Source organism: Seriola dumerili, unplaced genomic scaffold, assembly GCF_002260705.1.
Source record: "Seriola dumerili isolate Sdu_G_001 unplaced genomic scaffold, Sdu_1.0 BDQW01000674.1, whole genome shotgun sequence".
Classification (NCBI taxonomy): Eukaryota; Metazoa; Chordata; class Actinopteri; order Carangiformes; family Carangidae; genus Seriola; species Seriola dumerili.
Window position 1 is genome coordinate 402654 of NW_019174929.1, and position 18702 is coordinate 421355.

At 39.1% G+C, this 18702-nt stretch overlaps 1 protein-coding gene across 3 annotated transcripts in view; it reads left to right on the forward strand.

Annotated features, from left to right (window-relative positions):
- The window catches only part of tub (tubby bipartite transcription factor), a 40041-nt gene that overhangs the window by 17026 nt on the left and 4313 nt on the right, over positions 1 to 18702 (forward strand). Inside the window, exons 1-8 of one of the 3 annotated variants that reach the window (XM_022765349.1) lie at positions 1595 to 2029; positions 8349 to 8400; positions 10675 to 10837; positions 11957 to 12094; positions 13836 to 13991; positions 15211 to 15332; positions 16295 to 16486; positions 16857 to 16969. In XM_022765349.1, the coding sequence (XP_022621070.1) occupies positions 1992 to 2029; positions 8349 to 8400; positions 10675 to 10837; positions 11957 to 12094; positions 13836 to 13991; positions 15211 to 15332; positions 16295 to 16486; positions 16857 to 16969 (974 nt within the window). In that variant the 5' untranslated portion in view covers positions 1595 to 1991. Of the gene's footprint in view, positions 1 to 1594; positions 2030 to 8348; positions 8401 to 10674; positions 10838 to 11956; positions 12095 to 13835; positions 13992 to 15210; positions 15333 to 16294; positions 16487 to 16856; positions 16970 to 18702 lie in introns of those variants that run through there. The other 2 variants (XM_022765347.1, XM_022765348.1) reach the window with 2 other exon arrangements.

Consider the following 18702-nt stretch of genomic DNA (forward strand, 5'->3'; position numbering starts at 1 on the left):
CACCTTTTTGCCTTGTGTAAAATACAACATATTATAATATAAGGTAAGAAATTAAAGCGATACATCTTTAGAACTAGTAGTGAGTGTGTGTGATCAGAATTTATATTTTAGGAACAAGCCCAGCACTGTAGATATTAAATGTAAGTCATTAATTGTTATTTATCATGCAGGCACATTCTGTTAGCTTTGGCTTGTTGTTTTTTTTTGTTTTTTAACACATAAATCTCTAACTTACAATAAATATTTTTGTCATGGACTTCATGTTACTGAGACAGAAATGTCTTTATTTCTCTGTTGGCTTTTCTTCCTAGTTTACTTTGGCAGTCTCCCACTGAACTCTATCATAGAGACGCTTGTTTTTAGGCGTTCAATAAATAATGGATAGAGGATGCTTGAATGCCCTTAATAGCAACTCCACTGTTGTGAGTCGTCTTTGCTTAAATTTTCTGCACAATGCTGAATGCTATGTTTACATCTTGATCATGTAACACAGTGTGTCTAATCTGATCAGTACATCATATGAGTTCTGACCTTGGGAGGATGAACTTGACACCGTAAACTTCAACACATAACAAACACCTTAGCAATCGTGTGCGTGTGTGTGTGTGTGTGTGTGTGTGTGTGTGCTCACACTTGATTGCATTTGTGTATCTCAGAATGGTTTGGTGCATTGAATGTCCTAAATCCATGTGACTATTACTCAGGAATTGGTGCAACACACATAGATGATGAAATCCAGCAAATACAAGCTTTTGCCTGAGGCTGTTTTGCAGGGAGGCGGTAGATGGCAAGACACTTTCATCTGTACCCATAAGTAATAGATTTTCCGCCTCAAATGATTTTCAGAATTGTTTCAGATGATTTCACTTTCTTAAAATCAGTACATGCGTGGATCACACGCTTACAGCTATAGATACTTGCATGTTGATAGAGTTGACATGAATCAAATTGCTTGTAAACTCAGCAGTTTTACATGGAAGCCGCTTGGTATAACTGTCTAAAGATGGACTCCTGAATAACCCCGGGAACACAGTGAGTGATGTGTGTTTGTGTGGTGACAGTGAGGGGCGGCAGAAGGAGGGCGGAAGCAGATGTGTGTGAGAGAGGTTCAGAGCTGTGGCACTATCACAGGGTGCCTTTGTCTGGCTGTAGAGAGTGTTGAATTAAAGGCTGTTAACACTACTCTGCACAGTCATATGCTAATGCCTCTCACTTTGAGAGAATAATAAATTATGGTCGAGAAAACACATCTGAGTCCCTGCTTTACATGCCTCATGCAGCACAGACAGCGTGCGCGAAGGATGCAGAAAGTGTCAAAAAGCGAGAGGGAGAGAGAGAGAGAGAGAGAGAGAGCATGTGTGTATGATTGCAGCAGAGAAAGGGGGTGGCACTAAACAGAAATAGCATAGAAGGAATATCAAAGAGGCAAGACAAAGGGGATTCTCTATAACCTTTTTTCCTTTTTTTTTTTGCTTAAGGCTTTGCACTCAGTGCTGCTGTAGGTGATGCTGCACGAGAGATAATGAGAGATAGATTGAGCTAAGAGGTAGAGAGCGAGATTTTGACAGAGAAGAAGGAAGGGAGGGGGGATTTAAAGGGCAAGAAACGGAGGGAGATTTAGATAGAGCCTACAGAGCCAGCGCAGAGCAGGAGCAGAGACGGTGGATGGGGAGAAGAGAAGAGGAGAGGCATTGACTGGAAGCGTACACATGGAAGAGAAGAAAACGGCTATTTCATGTGCTCAGTGTGCATGACTGAGGAGTGCGACTATCTGTCTGGATTGTTAGTCATCCGCTGCCCCACAGCCAGAGGACATTACGAAGAAACACAGGCAGGCTGGGGATATAAGGGCTGTGTGCAGAGGATGAACAGGCGATGTGGGCTCTCTGGCTGTGATCGCTGTCCTCAGACCCCGTAGCCACTTGCACTGGTGCTGTTGCAGGCCATTAGCCTCGCAGTTAGGCAGCAGCAGGCAGAGTGATTGATACAGAATGAGCTCCAAGCACTCCTCCGACTGGATTCCCTACAGGTACTGTACCACATTCCTGAGAACACAGGAAAGGGCACAGTGTTCATCTTTTGAAGCAGTGTGTGCATCTGTGTGTGTGTGTGTGTGTGTGTGTGTGTGTGTGTGTGTGTGTGTGTGTGTGTGTGTGTATATCTGAGCGAGTGTTCAGTTGTCTGAGTGTCTGACAAGGAGATCAGACTGATAACGCCAACACTGAATTGGCACAATAAAAGCAAACAATATGTAATCATGAATATTGGCAATTTGGTTTTTGTTACTATGAATATGGAAAAATTCAGCTCATACAGATCTATATTTTAGACTGAGGGTCTTTTTTTTTTAAGGAGTATTACGAGAAAAAATTAAATAATGCAAAAGTGAATCCCAGAATTTCAGCTGCATAAACTACTTAGGATCTCAATTCGGTTCACACCGAGAAAAAGATTATCTTTCCTCATCATTATTAAACTGTTAGTGTTTGAAACTGACCATAATTTGATTCAGTACTGTTTGATTGGATTCAAAATAGTTTCTTTGAGATGTCGTTATGAATGAAGGCTGTAGGAAAACACTCATATCAGTACATATTTCCATTTGTTTCTCTTTAAAGTCACAGTGGAAGTTCCTGCCTCTGTGGGTGAATCTGTGTATTTTATATGCACGTCTGCATGCATGCTGCAAAATGATCTTTATTGCTTCATGTTGAGAATGTACTCCCACCATCTGTGGCAACTGACTGTTTTTGTAAATAAAGAAACAATTGGCGCGTTAATGAGCTTTTAGTCTCTTGTTGTATACCAAGTGCAGTACTGATGCTGCTGGCTCTTTCCTCTGATTGAACACCCCCATTGCCATGGTTTCCCTGCTTACTTTGATGCCATTGGCTCGCTCATGGTTGCTATAAGTTACAGTGGCAGTTCATGAATTTCAGAATGAGACTGCATCAGGACGACAGCAGTAAGTGATCTGTGTTGATTTTAGTTTAAACTTCTGGAAAACGCAAAAGTTATCTCTTGAAGTATGCCATTTGAGTGTCAGTGAGAGGGCGGGGGCAGAGAGATTGCTGGTTTCTCAATGAGCAGTTTTTCTCATCCCGTGAATCTGCCATGAAAAATGCAGGGTCCTCTGTGTAGAGTTCGAGGAGACAGCTGCACTGTGTAGCTCTCTTATCTCATTAGAGATATACAGTGCATGCATTCACAGAAATGAACAAAATGAAGGAGACATCTCACAAACACAGAAATCCACTAAGAAACAGCAGTTGTACTTGCACAGTAGTTCTTCTCCACGTCTCTGGGACATGCAAATTCACCATGCAAATGAAAATTGAATGTGTCTCTGTGTGTGTATTGGATTGTCCTCCAGTGTTGCCAGGTGCTGCTGCAAAATCATCAGCCAAAGACTGTCACACATATAAAACCTGGTGATGCATATAAATTTTATTTTAAAGGTGTGAAGCAGAGTTTCAGTGACTGATAATTGTCAAATCCCTCTCCTCCACCCAGCTGTGCCAAAGTTACTTGTGGCTCACTGAGTTAATGGGAAATCTGCTGTTTTTGTATAACAGATCAACATTTTAAATGTTTCAAGTTTTTTTTTTAAATAATGAACAAGATGAAATTTGCAATTTACAATTTCTTATAGGAAAATTTTGCAGCATCATTGTAAGTAGTGCTGTCTTGAACCTGACATTCTCCAGAGTACATTTTACTCTAAATATAGTGGCTATGTGACAGCACAACTAACTTTTACGTCAAAATTTGATCTTTACAAATGGTTTATTTTCTGCTTTCATAATGTTAGAAATAGTACTTTACACATACATTTTCAATTTTACAATTCAGGTGACCGATAAAGAGCAACAGCGTTCGTTAGGTTGGAGGCTGAAAAAACACAGGATTTTCACACAGGAGACTGCTGTTCATTTCCTATGTGAAACTGACTGTCAGCAATTTTCTTTTACCCTTACCATTTCGCAACCCTAACTGCATGTTTAGTGTTGTAACCATGACAACAAAGGTCCTCTAACCTAAGGAAAGCACTTATTTTAGCCCAAACCATAATCTTGTCTTAACCTTACCAAACCGTGACCTTTACCCAACCTTAAATGTATGTTTATTATTATTTATTATTTATTATTATAAGGTCCGGTACACCTGCCTCTGGCGCACTCCATGGGTCGTATCCATGGTTAGGGACAAATGACGTATGGTTGCTCATGTTTGTGTTTGACCTCAGTGCAGAGACTTTAACTTTCACATTTGATGTTTTTGATCATCTTGCACCGTGTTGTTTCATGAGTGTTGAGAACTTTAGAAGTTTTAGAGATTAGCAGGCTTCATTTGGAAAGTTTCGTGTGTCATGGTTGATGGAATTCAGTTTGTTAGTCTTATACCTGGTCATTATATAAAGTTTTCAGCTGCACTGTGTTACAGTAAATAACTATGTTCCTTTAACAGAAATTAAGGCTTCCTGCAAACGTCACCATCAGTGTGTTGCAGGACAAGAGTGACCAGAGACTCTCCACGATAATGAGCTGTTTGACCTCCATTGGAACAGCTCTGTTTGTGGCATTATATTCCTGTCTGATGCGTATTCGCACACTTGATTACTCTGATTGCAGGCATGGAGTGCTTTGTTTGTCTGTACGTCTGATAGAGAGTGGGAGGTAAATACTTTTTTATTGCATCTGTATGGGCTCTTGTCATCAAACTAGAGTCAGTAGTGCAGAGATACAGGTAGACTGATTATTCATTAACTAATTTTACATGCTGGACTGACTGTCACTGTTACTTTCTGGCTTTTGACAGAGGAGAATAAAAATGCTCATCAAGCATGTTGACAAAGCACCTGGTTTATTTATCATGCACCACTGAGAAATAATGGTAAATGAAAAGAGATTTGCCATAATCGCCATTACAGAAGCTGACACATAACAAATTGACAAGTAACAGAATGTAACATTATATTATATTATAACATTATGCATTCTACTTTTAATTATGTTTTAATTGTCAGCCCTGCAATTAATATATAAAATAAATAGCATACAATCAACAAAACTAATAATGCAAATACATACAGACACCGGTATGGGCTTTTATCCCTTGGATGTAACATTCATTTTACATCTTTATGCATGACAGGTTTTTTTAATTGTTGAGAGTAAAACTTGGCTTTTAAAATAAGAAACTTGTACATTTATTAAGAATATGCAGAAGGTGCTTGCATCATAGGCTGCACATAGTGAAACAATATCCTTTAGACGGCAGAATGAATGAAATGGAATAAGCAGTGTAAGGAAAAACAATCTGCATTTACATGTTAAAAAAAATCTAAATTTTTATCAAACAAAGCAATTTCAGTCATATTTAAAAGTGCTGCACTTCTCATACATCAGCAGACAACTCGTACCATCCATCTTTCCTCCTTCTCTCTTCTGCTTTGGCTCATTTTCTCCAACTCTTCTGGAGGAAATCTCTCATTGCCCTCTAATTAGGAACCATTGAGGTTTCTCAGGGGTCTCTGAGATGCTCGGCCACAGGGGCTGAAGGAACAATCAGTGAGTCTGTCGCTAGTGATTAAAAGCTCTGGCGGTGAAAACGGAGGACTGGATGCAAAGTGGAAACAAGAGAGCAACCAGCCAATCCCTGGTGGTGGATAAATACACTGTTCTTTTGTGAATGAGTGATTAATCTATTCACCTTTTAGTAAATGCAGTTTGTTGCAGAGAAGAGCAAAAGGCAGTGCAGTGGGGGCTTCAGGAAAATTCTGCTAGCAGCAGCAGGTTCACCAATGCCTGATGCTTATGCTACATGAAATGTGTTTAATATCAAAAAGCTATGATGCAAAAATCTGGTTTGGTTCTATCACTTAGAAAAATAATAACGTTGCATAATAACACAAATACAAGAAAAAGTCAAATGTGGAAATGAAGTGCTGTTGTCGGCATGGAGACGACATTTAACTGTGGCATCTATCAAATTATAACTTCGTTTGTGGAAGAGAGGTTATTACAAATACATTCATAATTTGATTTGTTGTCATTTTGCTGTGCTTGATCTATTGTCATTCACACTAGATGAGTTTCACTTATGCACAACTAAAGAAACAGACAGATGAACAAACTCCCACACCATCACACCACAGGTATATTAATGGTCACTGTAAATTAATCTGTTCAATCAGTGGAAACTGAAAGAGGGAGGGTACAGTCAATGGCCACCTTAGTGCTAATTTTCTACTTTAAATCAACATGAGTGTAATTTCAAGTACCTGCTAAAAATGAGAATAGCTGAAAGTCCTTTCTGAAAGTCAGGAAGTGGGAAATAACCTAATTATTCTGGTTTAACGATCCTTTCATCATACATCGAGCAGCACCTGAGCAGAAATTTCATATACCTGTGGAACAATTTGTCAGTATACTGATTAGTTCACTAAAAAAGAAAATTAATCAGTGTCTTTATTTTTGATTACTCCTTTATGTAATACATGATTTTAAAATATCAAATACTTTTAAATGTAAGATTTTACCCGTTTTATCTCAAAATCTGTTTAGATTTTATGATTGTTGGTCAGACAAAGCAAAGTTTTAATGTGATGGGCATTTTCCACTAGTTGTACTGCAAACAGTGCAAACAGTTAATTAGTTAATGAGTGAAAATAACAAATGAATAAATAGCTGCATCCCTGCCTTTATATGGCACAACATTTGCTTAATGCTCTTTCCACTGCAAACAATGTGATGTGACTACATGTTCTGAAAGTGGTTATTATACTGTAGCTTGTGCTTTGATTCTGCTCTTGTGCATTTAGTCACTATACAACCATTTATATTTGTTTGTTTATAAATGATCACATCCAGAAGGCTGCACTGAAAAAAATACATATGTTGATGTGTGTTTGTATGGGTGCTTTAAGAGGCACTTAGGCACTTAGTATTTTGTGGTGGAGAGAGAAATGGTGGCCAACTAGCTGAAATCATTTATTCATTGTACCAACATTGCTTGTGCTACAGTGACCACTAGGCATTTGCTTAGGCCAGTGACATTATGTCTGGGTGCAGGGCACCACCAAATCAAATAATGTTCAAGTCAATACTGGTGTTCTTGTAGAGGAAGATATTACCCAGTTGCATTAGAACAATCTGCTCAGAGAATCTTTTTACAGGCTGAGATCGGATGTGTGCTTGATATTGTGCAGTCCGTTGTGTACTGTGCTGCCCGCAGTGGTATTCCTGCAATGAATCCTCATTTTATCCTTGTATTGTCTTTGCTTTGCATCAGATGTTAAGTTTGCTGCAGAGGACACAAGAATGGTTTTGGGAGATATAAAAAAAATATCATTGTACATATGGATAGTTGCATCTGTCAACACTGACGGGATAACCTGGTGGAAAGCACTTATACTAGTAGGACTCAGAGGCTAAATACTGTCGCTAACAATGAAGTTGCTTCATGTAGTTTGTTGTGATACACAACACACAAAGTCTCTTTCATCTATCTAGTCCTCTCTCTTTAAGGGTGAAGTGTGTAGGTGAAGAACAGCTGTATTTTGATATCTTTTCCACTGTAAAAAAAACTGAGGCCATTGTGAAGCTGAGAAGACGAAGTGCTGTTCTTAGCAAAGGAAGGAAGTATGAAATCTAACAGCTATCTTTCTGGCAACAGTGGGTGAACATTCGATCCTCTATGAGAAGGAATGTCAGGTCAGGTCAAGTGGAGTTGTGAATTTTATTTATCTAGCCCAAAATCATAAATGTGCCTCATAGGACGTTAGAGTCTGTAGAGCATATGACACCCACTATCCTTAGAACCTTTGTCTCTACCTCGCTTGTGACAGACGCTGCTGTCCATATGTTCGCTCATACAGTTACTTAAGAGTCCTTAAGTGTGAGCCATGGATTCAAAGAATAACAGTGACACTGTTGTTCTCTGCAGTTTAACTTAATCTCTGTTGAAACAGGCGAGGAGCTCTGCACATGCGCCTCCAGTCACTCTAGGCTTGTAATGCCTTCTTGCCGGTTGTTTTTATTGAATTATTAGATTTAGTTTTTGTTTTCCAGGGAATTATGACCCCATCCATTTTCAGTGTGGAGTAGTTAGGTCTCAATGTGAAAACAAAATGTCTTGCAGCAGAAACAAATGCACTGTTTCCTGGAGTCCACAAGCTTCATTATCATACATATTATGGCAATGAAGTTGAAATACAGTGTTTAACCTGCTGTTGCAGTAGTAAGTGAATTAATGAAAACAGTTTGGAAAATGTCAGTATTGTACAATGAACATCTTAAATAGCTTTAACACCATTATCTCCCCTTTCTCTGCTCTTCTCTTTGAAGCACTTTAGATGACGAGGGGACCAACCTCCGACAGCAGAAGCTGGACAGACAGGTAGGTCTTTGTTATCAGAACTGCAGGAAGAACAGCAGAGTCGCTCACAGGCTAAATCAATTATGACAGGGCAGTTTTATCATGACATAAACTTCCACTGCGCCATCATGGCTCCAGGAATGGACAGGTAGGACTTGCTATATCTTTGCAGTGTTGTGATGAGAGGACGTGTATAACGCTCTGCAAGACTTAAGCTCAGTAAATCAGTGCACATGCACAAAAGGTAAATAAAAGCAGCATTAACCACAACATTATAAATATTTTTTTAACCCTAATGATTAGCAGTGCTGTTTTAAATTAACCTGTTTTTCAAATTATTAGACATTGTAATAACCTGAATTAAGGAGATTACTATATTGGTACCATATATTGTGATTGGTCCAATGGATGAAAACTAAAATTGATTGCTATCTACGGCTCCTGTCTATTGCTATTTACAGTGTATAAGGTACAATATATATAATATATAATAAGGTACTAATAAAATCAAATTGCTCCTGGTATTTAAATGTAAATGTGTAAATGTGGAGGAAGAAAACCAGATGATGGAGAACAAATAAATATCAACTGGGCATTTTAGAGGAAAGCGGAAATAGTTTTATATTGTGTAAATGCTGGGTATTTGTCAGGGTAGTGATGGTGTTCACAAGAAAAAACAGCCATACACAATATTGCAGGCAAAATACCTTATTCTAACCATGTCATCAAAAGAAATAAAATAATAATTACTAGATCCCTCATTAAATATTAGCTTAGTTTGATCCACCTTCATCCATATGTTATTATATTACTTTTTCATCATTCTGTGGTCTCTCCTTTTTACCATAATTACTTCCTTGTTTTCTTTCTCTGTACCTGCAGGAACCGGTAACTGTTTTGGTACCTGGTTCATACAACAAAATGACACTGTAGATTGTGGGCTGTAATATAAAATGGTATCCAAGTTATACCAAGTGTTTTGTTAAAAACAGATAACAGCATCATCATCCTCGCCCTCCTCTCCCTGACAGGCATCTCACTGTGTTTATTTTGATCAAACATTAAGCTCTCTCCCTTACATTTCCGCGTGGGTGCACACTCTGCTCACTGACACTACTGTTGTCATTGTTTGTTGTAAACAACAGACAAAACAAACACGCCCAGGCTGCAGGTCAACCATTTTCAATTATTTTCTGTGCATAGTGAAAACTGCTGTTTCTGCTGCCTGGCTATTTCTTTTAACCTGAATAATGTGAATGGAGTACCACACTCAAAACACATGTTCTCTTCTGTAGTCAGAGCTGCATCAAATGCTCCTGCAGCTTTCTCCTAATTAGTCAATGTGAAGTCTTTTCAAGTGGTCTGTCTCACATACAGTTTAACAGCTTGTCGTCCATGCTTAAATGGATGAAGAATACCATTCTTAACCCAGTTATTCACTTAAACTAGCTTTACAACACTTGGAGACTCACAGGGGAGTTTAAAGTAGCAGTACAGTGTGATGTAATCTCATTGTGTGTAAGGAACCAGTTAGAAAAGGGGAGAGAAGCTTGGTCTTAGCTATGCACTTCAAACCTTTTATAACAAAGTTTATGTTAAGTGCTTTACACAGAGGTCAAAGCCTCAATCTTCAAATCCCGGCACTGTGTGAATGTACCTTTAGCCATCGCTGTATTGGCAGAGATGCTGTAGAGCTCCACTGCTCTGCAGTCTGAATTCTCCACTAATAGAAACCTTCAATATTTGATGAGCTCTGGTTTGAAGACTTGCATATAGCTGACAGTTAGTCCAAATGAATAGCTATATCTAGCCTCAGGTCAAAGTGGTTTGGACAGCACATCCTCAGATTGTTCTCCTTGCATAACAGAATTATCTGAGACTGTGCCATTACCACTTGTTTTTAAACCCAACACTCTACAGTGAGAAGATATCTTACAAGAAAACCACATCAGAGATTATCACACACAAGTTTCCTGTAACAATTATATTTAAGGAGTTATCTTTTTCACAAGAAGAGGAGAATAAAGCTGTAAAGCGTTGCCTCTTGAAGCTCTTACATGGTTTACTAAACATTACTGAGGTGATCTTAAACAATTAGCAGCTAAATTATCACATAATCACTCAGTGAGGCAATCACATCATGGTTTAACTTAATTCGTTCCTTATTATAATGTATAATAAGAGGGTCTAACTTCTTTCATTTGCTGAAACTGTGCTGTTATTATCTTTCTTTGTGGGAATGTTTGTGTGCATGTACACACACTCACACACACACATATAAAACCTCCACAACAGCGAGTGCTCCTCGAACAGAAGCAGAAGAAGAAGAGGCAGGAGCCCCTGATGGTCCAGTCTAATGTGGACGGGAGATCTCGCACTCGCCGCACCAGACAGAGCGAGGAGCAGGCTCCGCTGGTGGAATCCTACCTCAGCAGCAACAGCAGCACCATCTACCATGGTACATACGACTGACACTGCTCTGTTGATTCAGAAGGCTCAAACAGATGATTTATGAAACAGTATGGATTGAACAAATAAAGATGTCAGACTGCTTTGTTTGATTAGTTTCTCTGATTTAGAGGAGGTATTTGTTCTTGGGCCCAAAGAGATTTTACTCTTATGCAGTTTAACTGTTTACTACAAGTGGCACAATTACCAAACACATAAAGCTTAAACAACTACACGTTGTAGAATAAGATAAAAAAAAAAAGAATTACAAAACTATTCTATTGCAGGCGCTCAGTGTTATGTGTTAGGACTGGGATCGATGAGATCTTCTTATTTGCACTCAGAGACCCGAGACCAGAGCATCTAATCCCTATTTCTGAGGGCCCCTTTCTGGGCCCTGAACTGTTACATTTCTACAGAGAGAAGAGAAAATATATTGACATAGTGTTACGCGGCACTAGGCTAATATTCAGATGGAAAGAAGGGAAATAAAAACCTTGTCATTCAGAAATAAATCTTCTGAGCTCTATTCACTGGTTAGCACTATATCGCTCTATTCACAAGCAGGAAGTGGTTGCTCTTTTTATTTTTAGTCAATCTGAACCAGCGTGAATGTTGTCATGGCGCTGAATAGCAGTTTAATATTACTCGTATGCACAGTATGTTTTAAATAAAAATGTATCTGTTATACTTAATTAAATTTTTTTTGTGATAAAAATACATTTTGAAAACCGTATCTGCAGTGTAATACTACACTAGGAATACATACTGTAACATTTGATTGCGTTTTAGAGAGAGGGATTATTTTATTGACTTTTTGACAATTTTTGGTCTTAACATTTATAGATTTATATTGAAATTTTTATTATTCCAGTCCAGAGACTTGATAAAAGACATTATAAATTGCCTGACCTATCAGAAAGAAAAATAACAGCTTTGTCCAGTTTAAACCATGATACACTGACATTTCATTTTCTTATCTGCTCCACATAATATTCCTAATTTTTTTCCTTTGTCAGTGTATATTCAATTGATCTGAACCGTCTTTTCCATTTTCTCCCCACCTTTTCTCTCCATCCTCCCTGCTAATCCTGCATGTGCTGCTGGTCACCTGCATCCCTGTGTTTAGTGCAAGAAGCTGAACAGGAGGAGGTGAAGGTGACAGCGGACACGCAGCCGCCTCGCTCAGCCAAAAAGGGCAAGGCATCGGCCAGCTCCACTCCGCAGACAGGCAGCGACAAGAGGGAGAGGAAGGGGAAGCACAAAGGTCAGCCTGCCAGTATTAAGACAAGCAGGTAGTCAGACAGAGTGAAGAATAGATAGACCTGAGATGAATGGACAGGCACGCTACAAGAAAGACTGACAGAGTGAATTAGAGAGGAGGAGGTCAGAAAAGGTAAAACACAACAAAAAAAGGCACAGCAGTCAGAAGATATTTGAGCCATTAATCTATTGGCTAAATCTATATCTACGGTATAAACACACCAGATGCATTTTTGTATGTGTTGCTTGCTTAATTAGAATATTGTTTTTAAGCATATTGGTATTGGTTTTTATGTATTTCTGATTAAAGAGCAGATAAGCAGATTTGAGTCATTAGAAGCAGTCCACAGTTTTAAAAAGAGAAGAGGCGCAATCCATTATCCAGCAGCTGCAGCTGTCTATCCTCAGTTAATGGTTGGCCTGCTGATTTTTCAAGCCACATCTGGAAACAAACACAGCCAGTGAAACTGCCCTCTTAACCGCCGCTGTGGTGTCATGCTTGCCAGAGCTCAACTGTCTTTAACGGGTGCTGTGAGCCTGCTGACACACACCGTAAGTGGACACATGAGTTAATCTTAATATGGAAGAGGAAAAAAGTGTTGAACTGGTGAATTCCAACTATGTCTGCAAGTCTGTGATTGTTCCTCTTTGCTTCTATGCTTTTCAACATTCAGCGTGTTATTCCAGACTTGACACTGCGCTGTGTAACAGATATAATATTCGCCATGGAATTTAAACACAAAAGAATCATTAAAGAACAATAATGAAGCGATACACAAAGCACCCAGTCATATTATAACAACCTAAGGTTTATTACAGCATATTTGACTAATCTTTGTAATCCATAGTTTGCTCACACATTTCTGACATTAGAGATTATCTGTCGTGGTAGAGTAGATGCTCATCTTTGGAATGACTTTGTCCCAGAAAAAAAAAAAGGAAAAGAGTTAATGGGATTCCACTGGGGTAAAAGATTAATCAGGCCAGTAGTGCCGAACTCACCACTGATGGACCTGTCTCCCCATCTGTCTGTCTCACTCTCTGATTCTCTAAATCACGAGGAAACACAGTTTCAGGAGAGTGATTTTACTAAGATACTATACTCTCTCTCAAAAAAAAAATCAGCTATATCAAGGCAACAGAATAGATTCAAATAGTGAATTTACTCAGAAGGATTAATTCAAGCTGCTCCATCTGAAATTAAATATCCAACAAAAGACTGGTTAAATACTATTAAATTGGATTCAAATCAAAACCCAAATCCAAATAAAACAAAAAACAAATACAGTATGGCCTCTTACATGCACACCTCCTCTTCCAGCTCTTTTAATCATGGAATAAAATACACGAGCAGAGAAAAACAAACAAACAAATTAACCATTTAAAACAGTACTGTAGAATGTCAATTTGCAGTATTTCACTCTCCCATCACCTTTATTCAATTTTTTGCACTTCTACTGTGAGTGGGGGGGGGGGGGGGTCTCTGTAGCAGCAAGGACATAATATTCTTTCCTCTTATACATTAGTGGCTTACTGAAAAAGAAAGACAGACAAAAAAAAATACTTTACAAAACATCCACACATTCAGCTAAGCGGAACTGTTATCTCATGTACAGAGGAAAGTGCTGACGACATACCTGATTATGTTGTTGTTGTTTATTTTTACTGTATGTTAACATGAGGCACCGGTTGTCGAACATTAGTGCAGTTGTGTTCTGATGGAGTCTTGTGGTATTGTGGCGCAGCAGCAATCGATGGCCTGGCTTCCCAGCAGGATGATGGTCAGATCCAGATCCTGACAGTGGGTCACCCCACCACAGAGGAGGGCGAGGGCGAGCCTGTCATGAGCTGCACCCAGTCACAGAGTAAACAGGATCTGCGCGTCACCATGCTCAAGAAAGGTACTGTCAGTGTCACTACGTCTGCAACAGCACAACCAGCTTTCTGTTTGACAGGATGGTCAAACACACCGACTCATGATAGTAGTTTACACTGCAAAACAGAAATGCCACAGACAATGTCTGAATGATATGGTTCAGACAACTAATGTATGATCCTGACATATTTTTTTTTAGTAACATAATTTTAGTTGAATTTTGAGAAATTTGAGAGTCACTGTGAACACTGATTCCTAGTATACCCATTATATGTTCCTTATAAAATAAAAACTCTATAGTTTACTCTATTGCAATAGCAGTAAATTGAGATTTTGGACACTTACAAATCATATTTTTTGTGACTTTACTGACGGGTACAGTGACTGATTTTAACATGGCCAAATTGTCACTATTGTTTACTCTTTCACGTCATTACATAGTATGGTTAAAATTTATTTTGTGATAATTTATTTGCTAAAATAACTACATTGTAACAACTGTAATCCTTAGTATGCACAACTGTAATTAGCAATTCTAAAACCAGATAAGCTTTTTTTATTTCCACATTTCCAAAGGGGTTGAAACACAGCCTCATGTGTACCAGCTAGAAATTTGTTGTTCAGTCACTATAGTTAACATTTACCTGCATGGTATGGATGACTGGACTCACTCACCTCTGGAAACAGTTGCCTTTACTAATTTACTAAAGCTGCTAGCACTCACATTTAATATTTTATCACCTACATTTACCTGGATATCAGTATGCATGGAAAGTCAGACACTAAATGGCAGTAGACTTCATGCAATGAAATGCTGCTGAGTATCAGTCGTACTCTAGACGACAACAGGAAACAATAGACAGTCCTGCTGTAACATCAGAGATAACAGTGACCGCTAAGCTCAAATCTATTAGAAATTCCAGTGGGTCTCCACTCAGTTCAGACGCCTGGTTTCATTTAATGGACACATGACCTAGTTGCACACACAAACATGGTGCACAAGTTATTGTATTTAAGCTTCAGACTGTGAAGATGTTTATGCTTTTTTTTTACAGAGGTGTAAAGCAGCTAAAAGCAATGAGATGTAATAGTAGACAAATAATGTGCAACATTTCATGTAACCGGTTAACAGCAGGGGAAAAATCAGTGACATCTTTCTTTCTTTCTTTCTTTCTTTCTTTCTTTCTTTCTTTCTTTCTTTCTTTCTTTCTTTCTTTCTGTATGTTCTTTTTTTGTCTATGAAGGTATATCCAGCAGTATGAATTTTGATGAAGAAGAGGACGATGAAGATGAAATAAGCTCCAGTTCCTCACAGCTCAACAGCAACACGAGACCAGGTTCCGCCACTAGCAAGAAGTCATGCAAGGTCAAATGAAGTTCACACATCTGTACTCACACATGCATGATGTGTCATTATTCTGTCCAGTGCCTTTTACCTCTAAATAACAAGCAGGAAAATAATTGTAGATTCAGTCTTGCTGCTCAGCTGGACTGCATTTAAAACAGTTTCATGGCTGAAAGTACAGTAACAGACCATTACGCCTTAATCTGATACAAATGAAGTGCAGTTGCCCTTTGCCTTTTTTTTTCATCTTCTGCAAATGATACAGGAATTACTCCAGACCTGTCATTTATTTTTTTGCCACACAGATGTCTCATAGTAATTTTGCTGGGTATGTTACAGTGCGGATGGTACTGTATGCAGGTGGTGGAACAATAATCTGGTTCAGACACTGAATTTGCCTTTAAGAGTCTGAAAGGAAGAAAAGATGTGATTTGGTTGGAAGATACACACCTGAATCATAAAGGCTCAGGTGAACCATTGTAAACATTAATGTGCAGTTTATGAAATCAAACATACTACTAAGTATTTTTATTATTTAACTTGCTGTTTATTTTTAAGTTCCGTTATTTTTGCATACTTCTGATTTACCTGAAGTCGGTAAGCTGTGGAATTGCCCGGTCTAGTGTTTGAGGTTACAGAGAGTTAACGTACTGTAGGTTTTGTTTTCATCCATTTCAGGTGTGATGATTAGGACTCAGGTCAGATAACCCTCCTTAAAAAGCCAGCCTCTACACTCAGTTCAGAATGAAATTGTACTGAAACCATCCTTTCTCTTTGCCCCTCGTTCCACTCCACTCAACTCCATCTTCCATCTTTACACCGGGTCCTTATTTTAGACACTGTGTGCTAATTCTCAGTCCCAGTGGACAATTTGATCTTCAGACTCATTATTCTGTTCTAATGAAAGTCAACTCTAATGCATCACTCACCAGTCCACCATCTCACCAGGGGTCCTGGCCTGTGTGGGCTGTTCTCTCCTACAGGAGGTGGCCTCAGCACCCACTCCGCCAGTCAGTGAACCTGCCATCGATGTAGACGACCTTGAAGAGTTTTCTCTGCGACCTGCACCCCAGGGAGTGAGAGTGAAGTGCAGAATCACCAGAGACAAGAAGGGCATGGACAGAGGCATGTATCCCACCTACTATCTTCATCTGGAGAGAGAAGATGGCAAGAAGGTGAGAAGGGTCCAGGGAGCGGAAGCACTGTTACCGTTAACATCAGAATTTAACAATTGAAATAGCTGTACAGTGTGGAGTATTAAACATTCTGCAAACTCTGCACATTCAAGTATTTTCCTTCAATAAGTGGCACAGTTTCTACAAGCTGCATATACATTCATGTAGGATATCTGCCAATATATTTGAATGCAAAGGGTGCAAAGTGTTTCATTAGACATATCTGTTTTCCATCTGCTGAACACAGTGTTATTGAAAAGAGATTGTTTTCTAGTTTCAAGCTGTGTGCGTCCAAATAAAGAGATTGCCTGTAAGCATATTGGTGAAGCTTGTGTTTTTCTAATTTGTTTTCTGACTTGGCTCGTCACAGGTGTTTCTGTTGGCTGGCAGGAAGAGGAAAAAGAGTAAGACATCTAATTACCTCATCTCCATTGATCCCACTGATCTGTCCAGAGGTGGAGAGAGCTTCATTGGTAAACTGAGGTAAGTCCTAAGTGGCTTTGCTACACGAGCCCAGTGAAAGAATTGTATGATTAAGACTTTACAGTAAGGTTCACAAAACGGTGTGTACTTGAACAGCGCCTTTATATTAATACTCACATATGTAATGTTTTGTACTCTCTGAGCTTCGCGAATGAAAACTTTTCATTTAAATAAAAACATATTTGTTACATTATTGTATGAACCCTGTATTTTCCTGCCTTCCTCATAAATATACATTAGCTGTAATTTCATTTAATGTTTAAGGCCACGGTAAGATCGGTGGGAAGTGAGTAGTGACATAATCCGTAGAGACAGCTTTAAGGCTGCGTTAGTGGCTCCATGGAAACTCCTCAGGAGTTTAATCAAATATGGCTCTGTGCAGCCTTTAATCTTCAGAGCTGGCCTGACTATTGGTCGATGCGCTGCTCAAACCTTTGCAATCACAATCCCACTTGAATGATGGAGATCTAAATTTAAATCAACAGTGACCTTTCATCTAGTGCTTCTCAAGTTCCTGAGGGGGCTGGCTTAAAAGAGGTATGGTCTTTAAGAGGTACACAGAGTCAGCAGCTCAAAGCTGTGTCTTTGAAAAACCATTGTGGGACCATACTACCTACCTATGATGCGCACATACATGTAAACTGCTGCAGTCAACTCCTGAGTGTGTTTTTATGACAGTGTTGGGATGTTAGAGAATGAAAGCTACAGTGTTGGAGTTCGCATAGGCACTGCCTTAATAAGAATATAACACAGATACAAAACATTGATAATGGCACCTGTGCATAAAGCAAATGGATACTGCCATATTTGGTAGAATTAGGAATCACCATTTTATAGCGATGATATGAATGCAGCATGTGTGCGTAGAGCTGCAGAGCTACAGCGCAGTGTTTTCCCCACTAGAGGCAGTATTAGGAATCTTAAGTCAGGGATTTCAGGTTACATGATCAGAATAACATTTGTTTTATATACAGAAGATACTCAAATGCCATTTCACATCACAGGTACACTTCCAGTTTACACAGTAAGCTCTCACCAGAAAGCTGTTTTGAGCCTCATCTAGGGTAAGAGGTCATTCAAAGGGAAAGCACTAGCCACTGGCCACTTTCCTCCCTCTGTGGTCAGGATCTGGATCTGACCATGATGTTGCTGGGAAGCCAGAGCCTACAGTCTCTGCCATCAAAGCACAAAAACTGCATTAATGTTCAACAGTCAGAGTGACCTGAAATGTAATATTTAAAACGGCTGCTCTTCCTTTTTATAAATTATAAATTGGTAGCAAAACGAAAGGCTTTATGAGAAGATGCAGCTTGCTGTACATGTACACGCTCTCATCAGTCTGAGAAGGCATATTTTGTTATTTTGTAAATGTCACACTTACATGAAGTAAGGCAAGTTGTAGCAGTTTACTCCACTGTATCAGTCGATTAGTTAGCTGGCAAAATGTACTGCTCTCAATAAAACAGGCATCGCACAAGTTAATCACAAGTTTGGTACCATTACTGTTTATTTGTAGTTGCAACATAGCTGTTTATGTTTCCTGGAACATGATATTGCAGCGTACATTCCCAACACATTACAAAATCTGAACACACATTATTCAGTGACCAACCGGGAAATGCTCCTTATGCTCCTCATGTTAATTTTTCTCTCACTCATGCCAACAGTCGCACACACACACACACACACACACACACACACACACACACACACACACACACACACACACACAC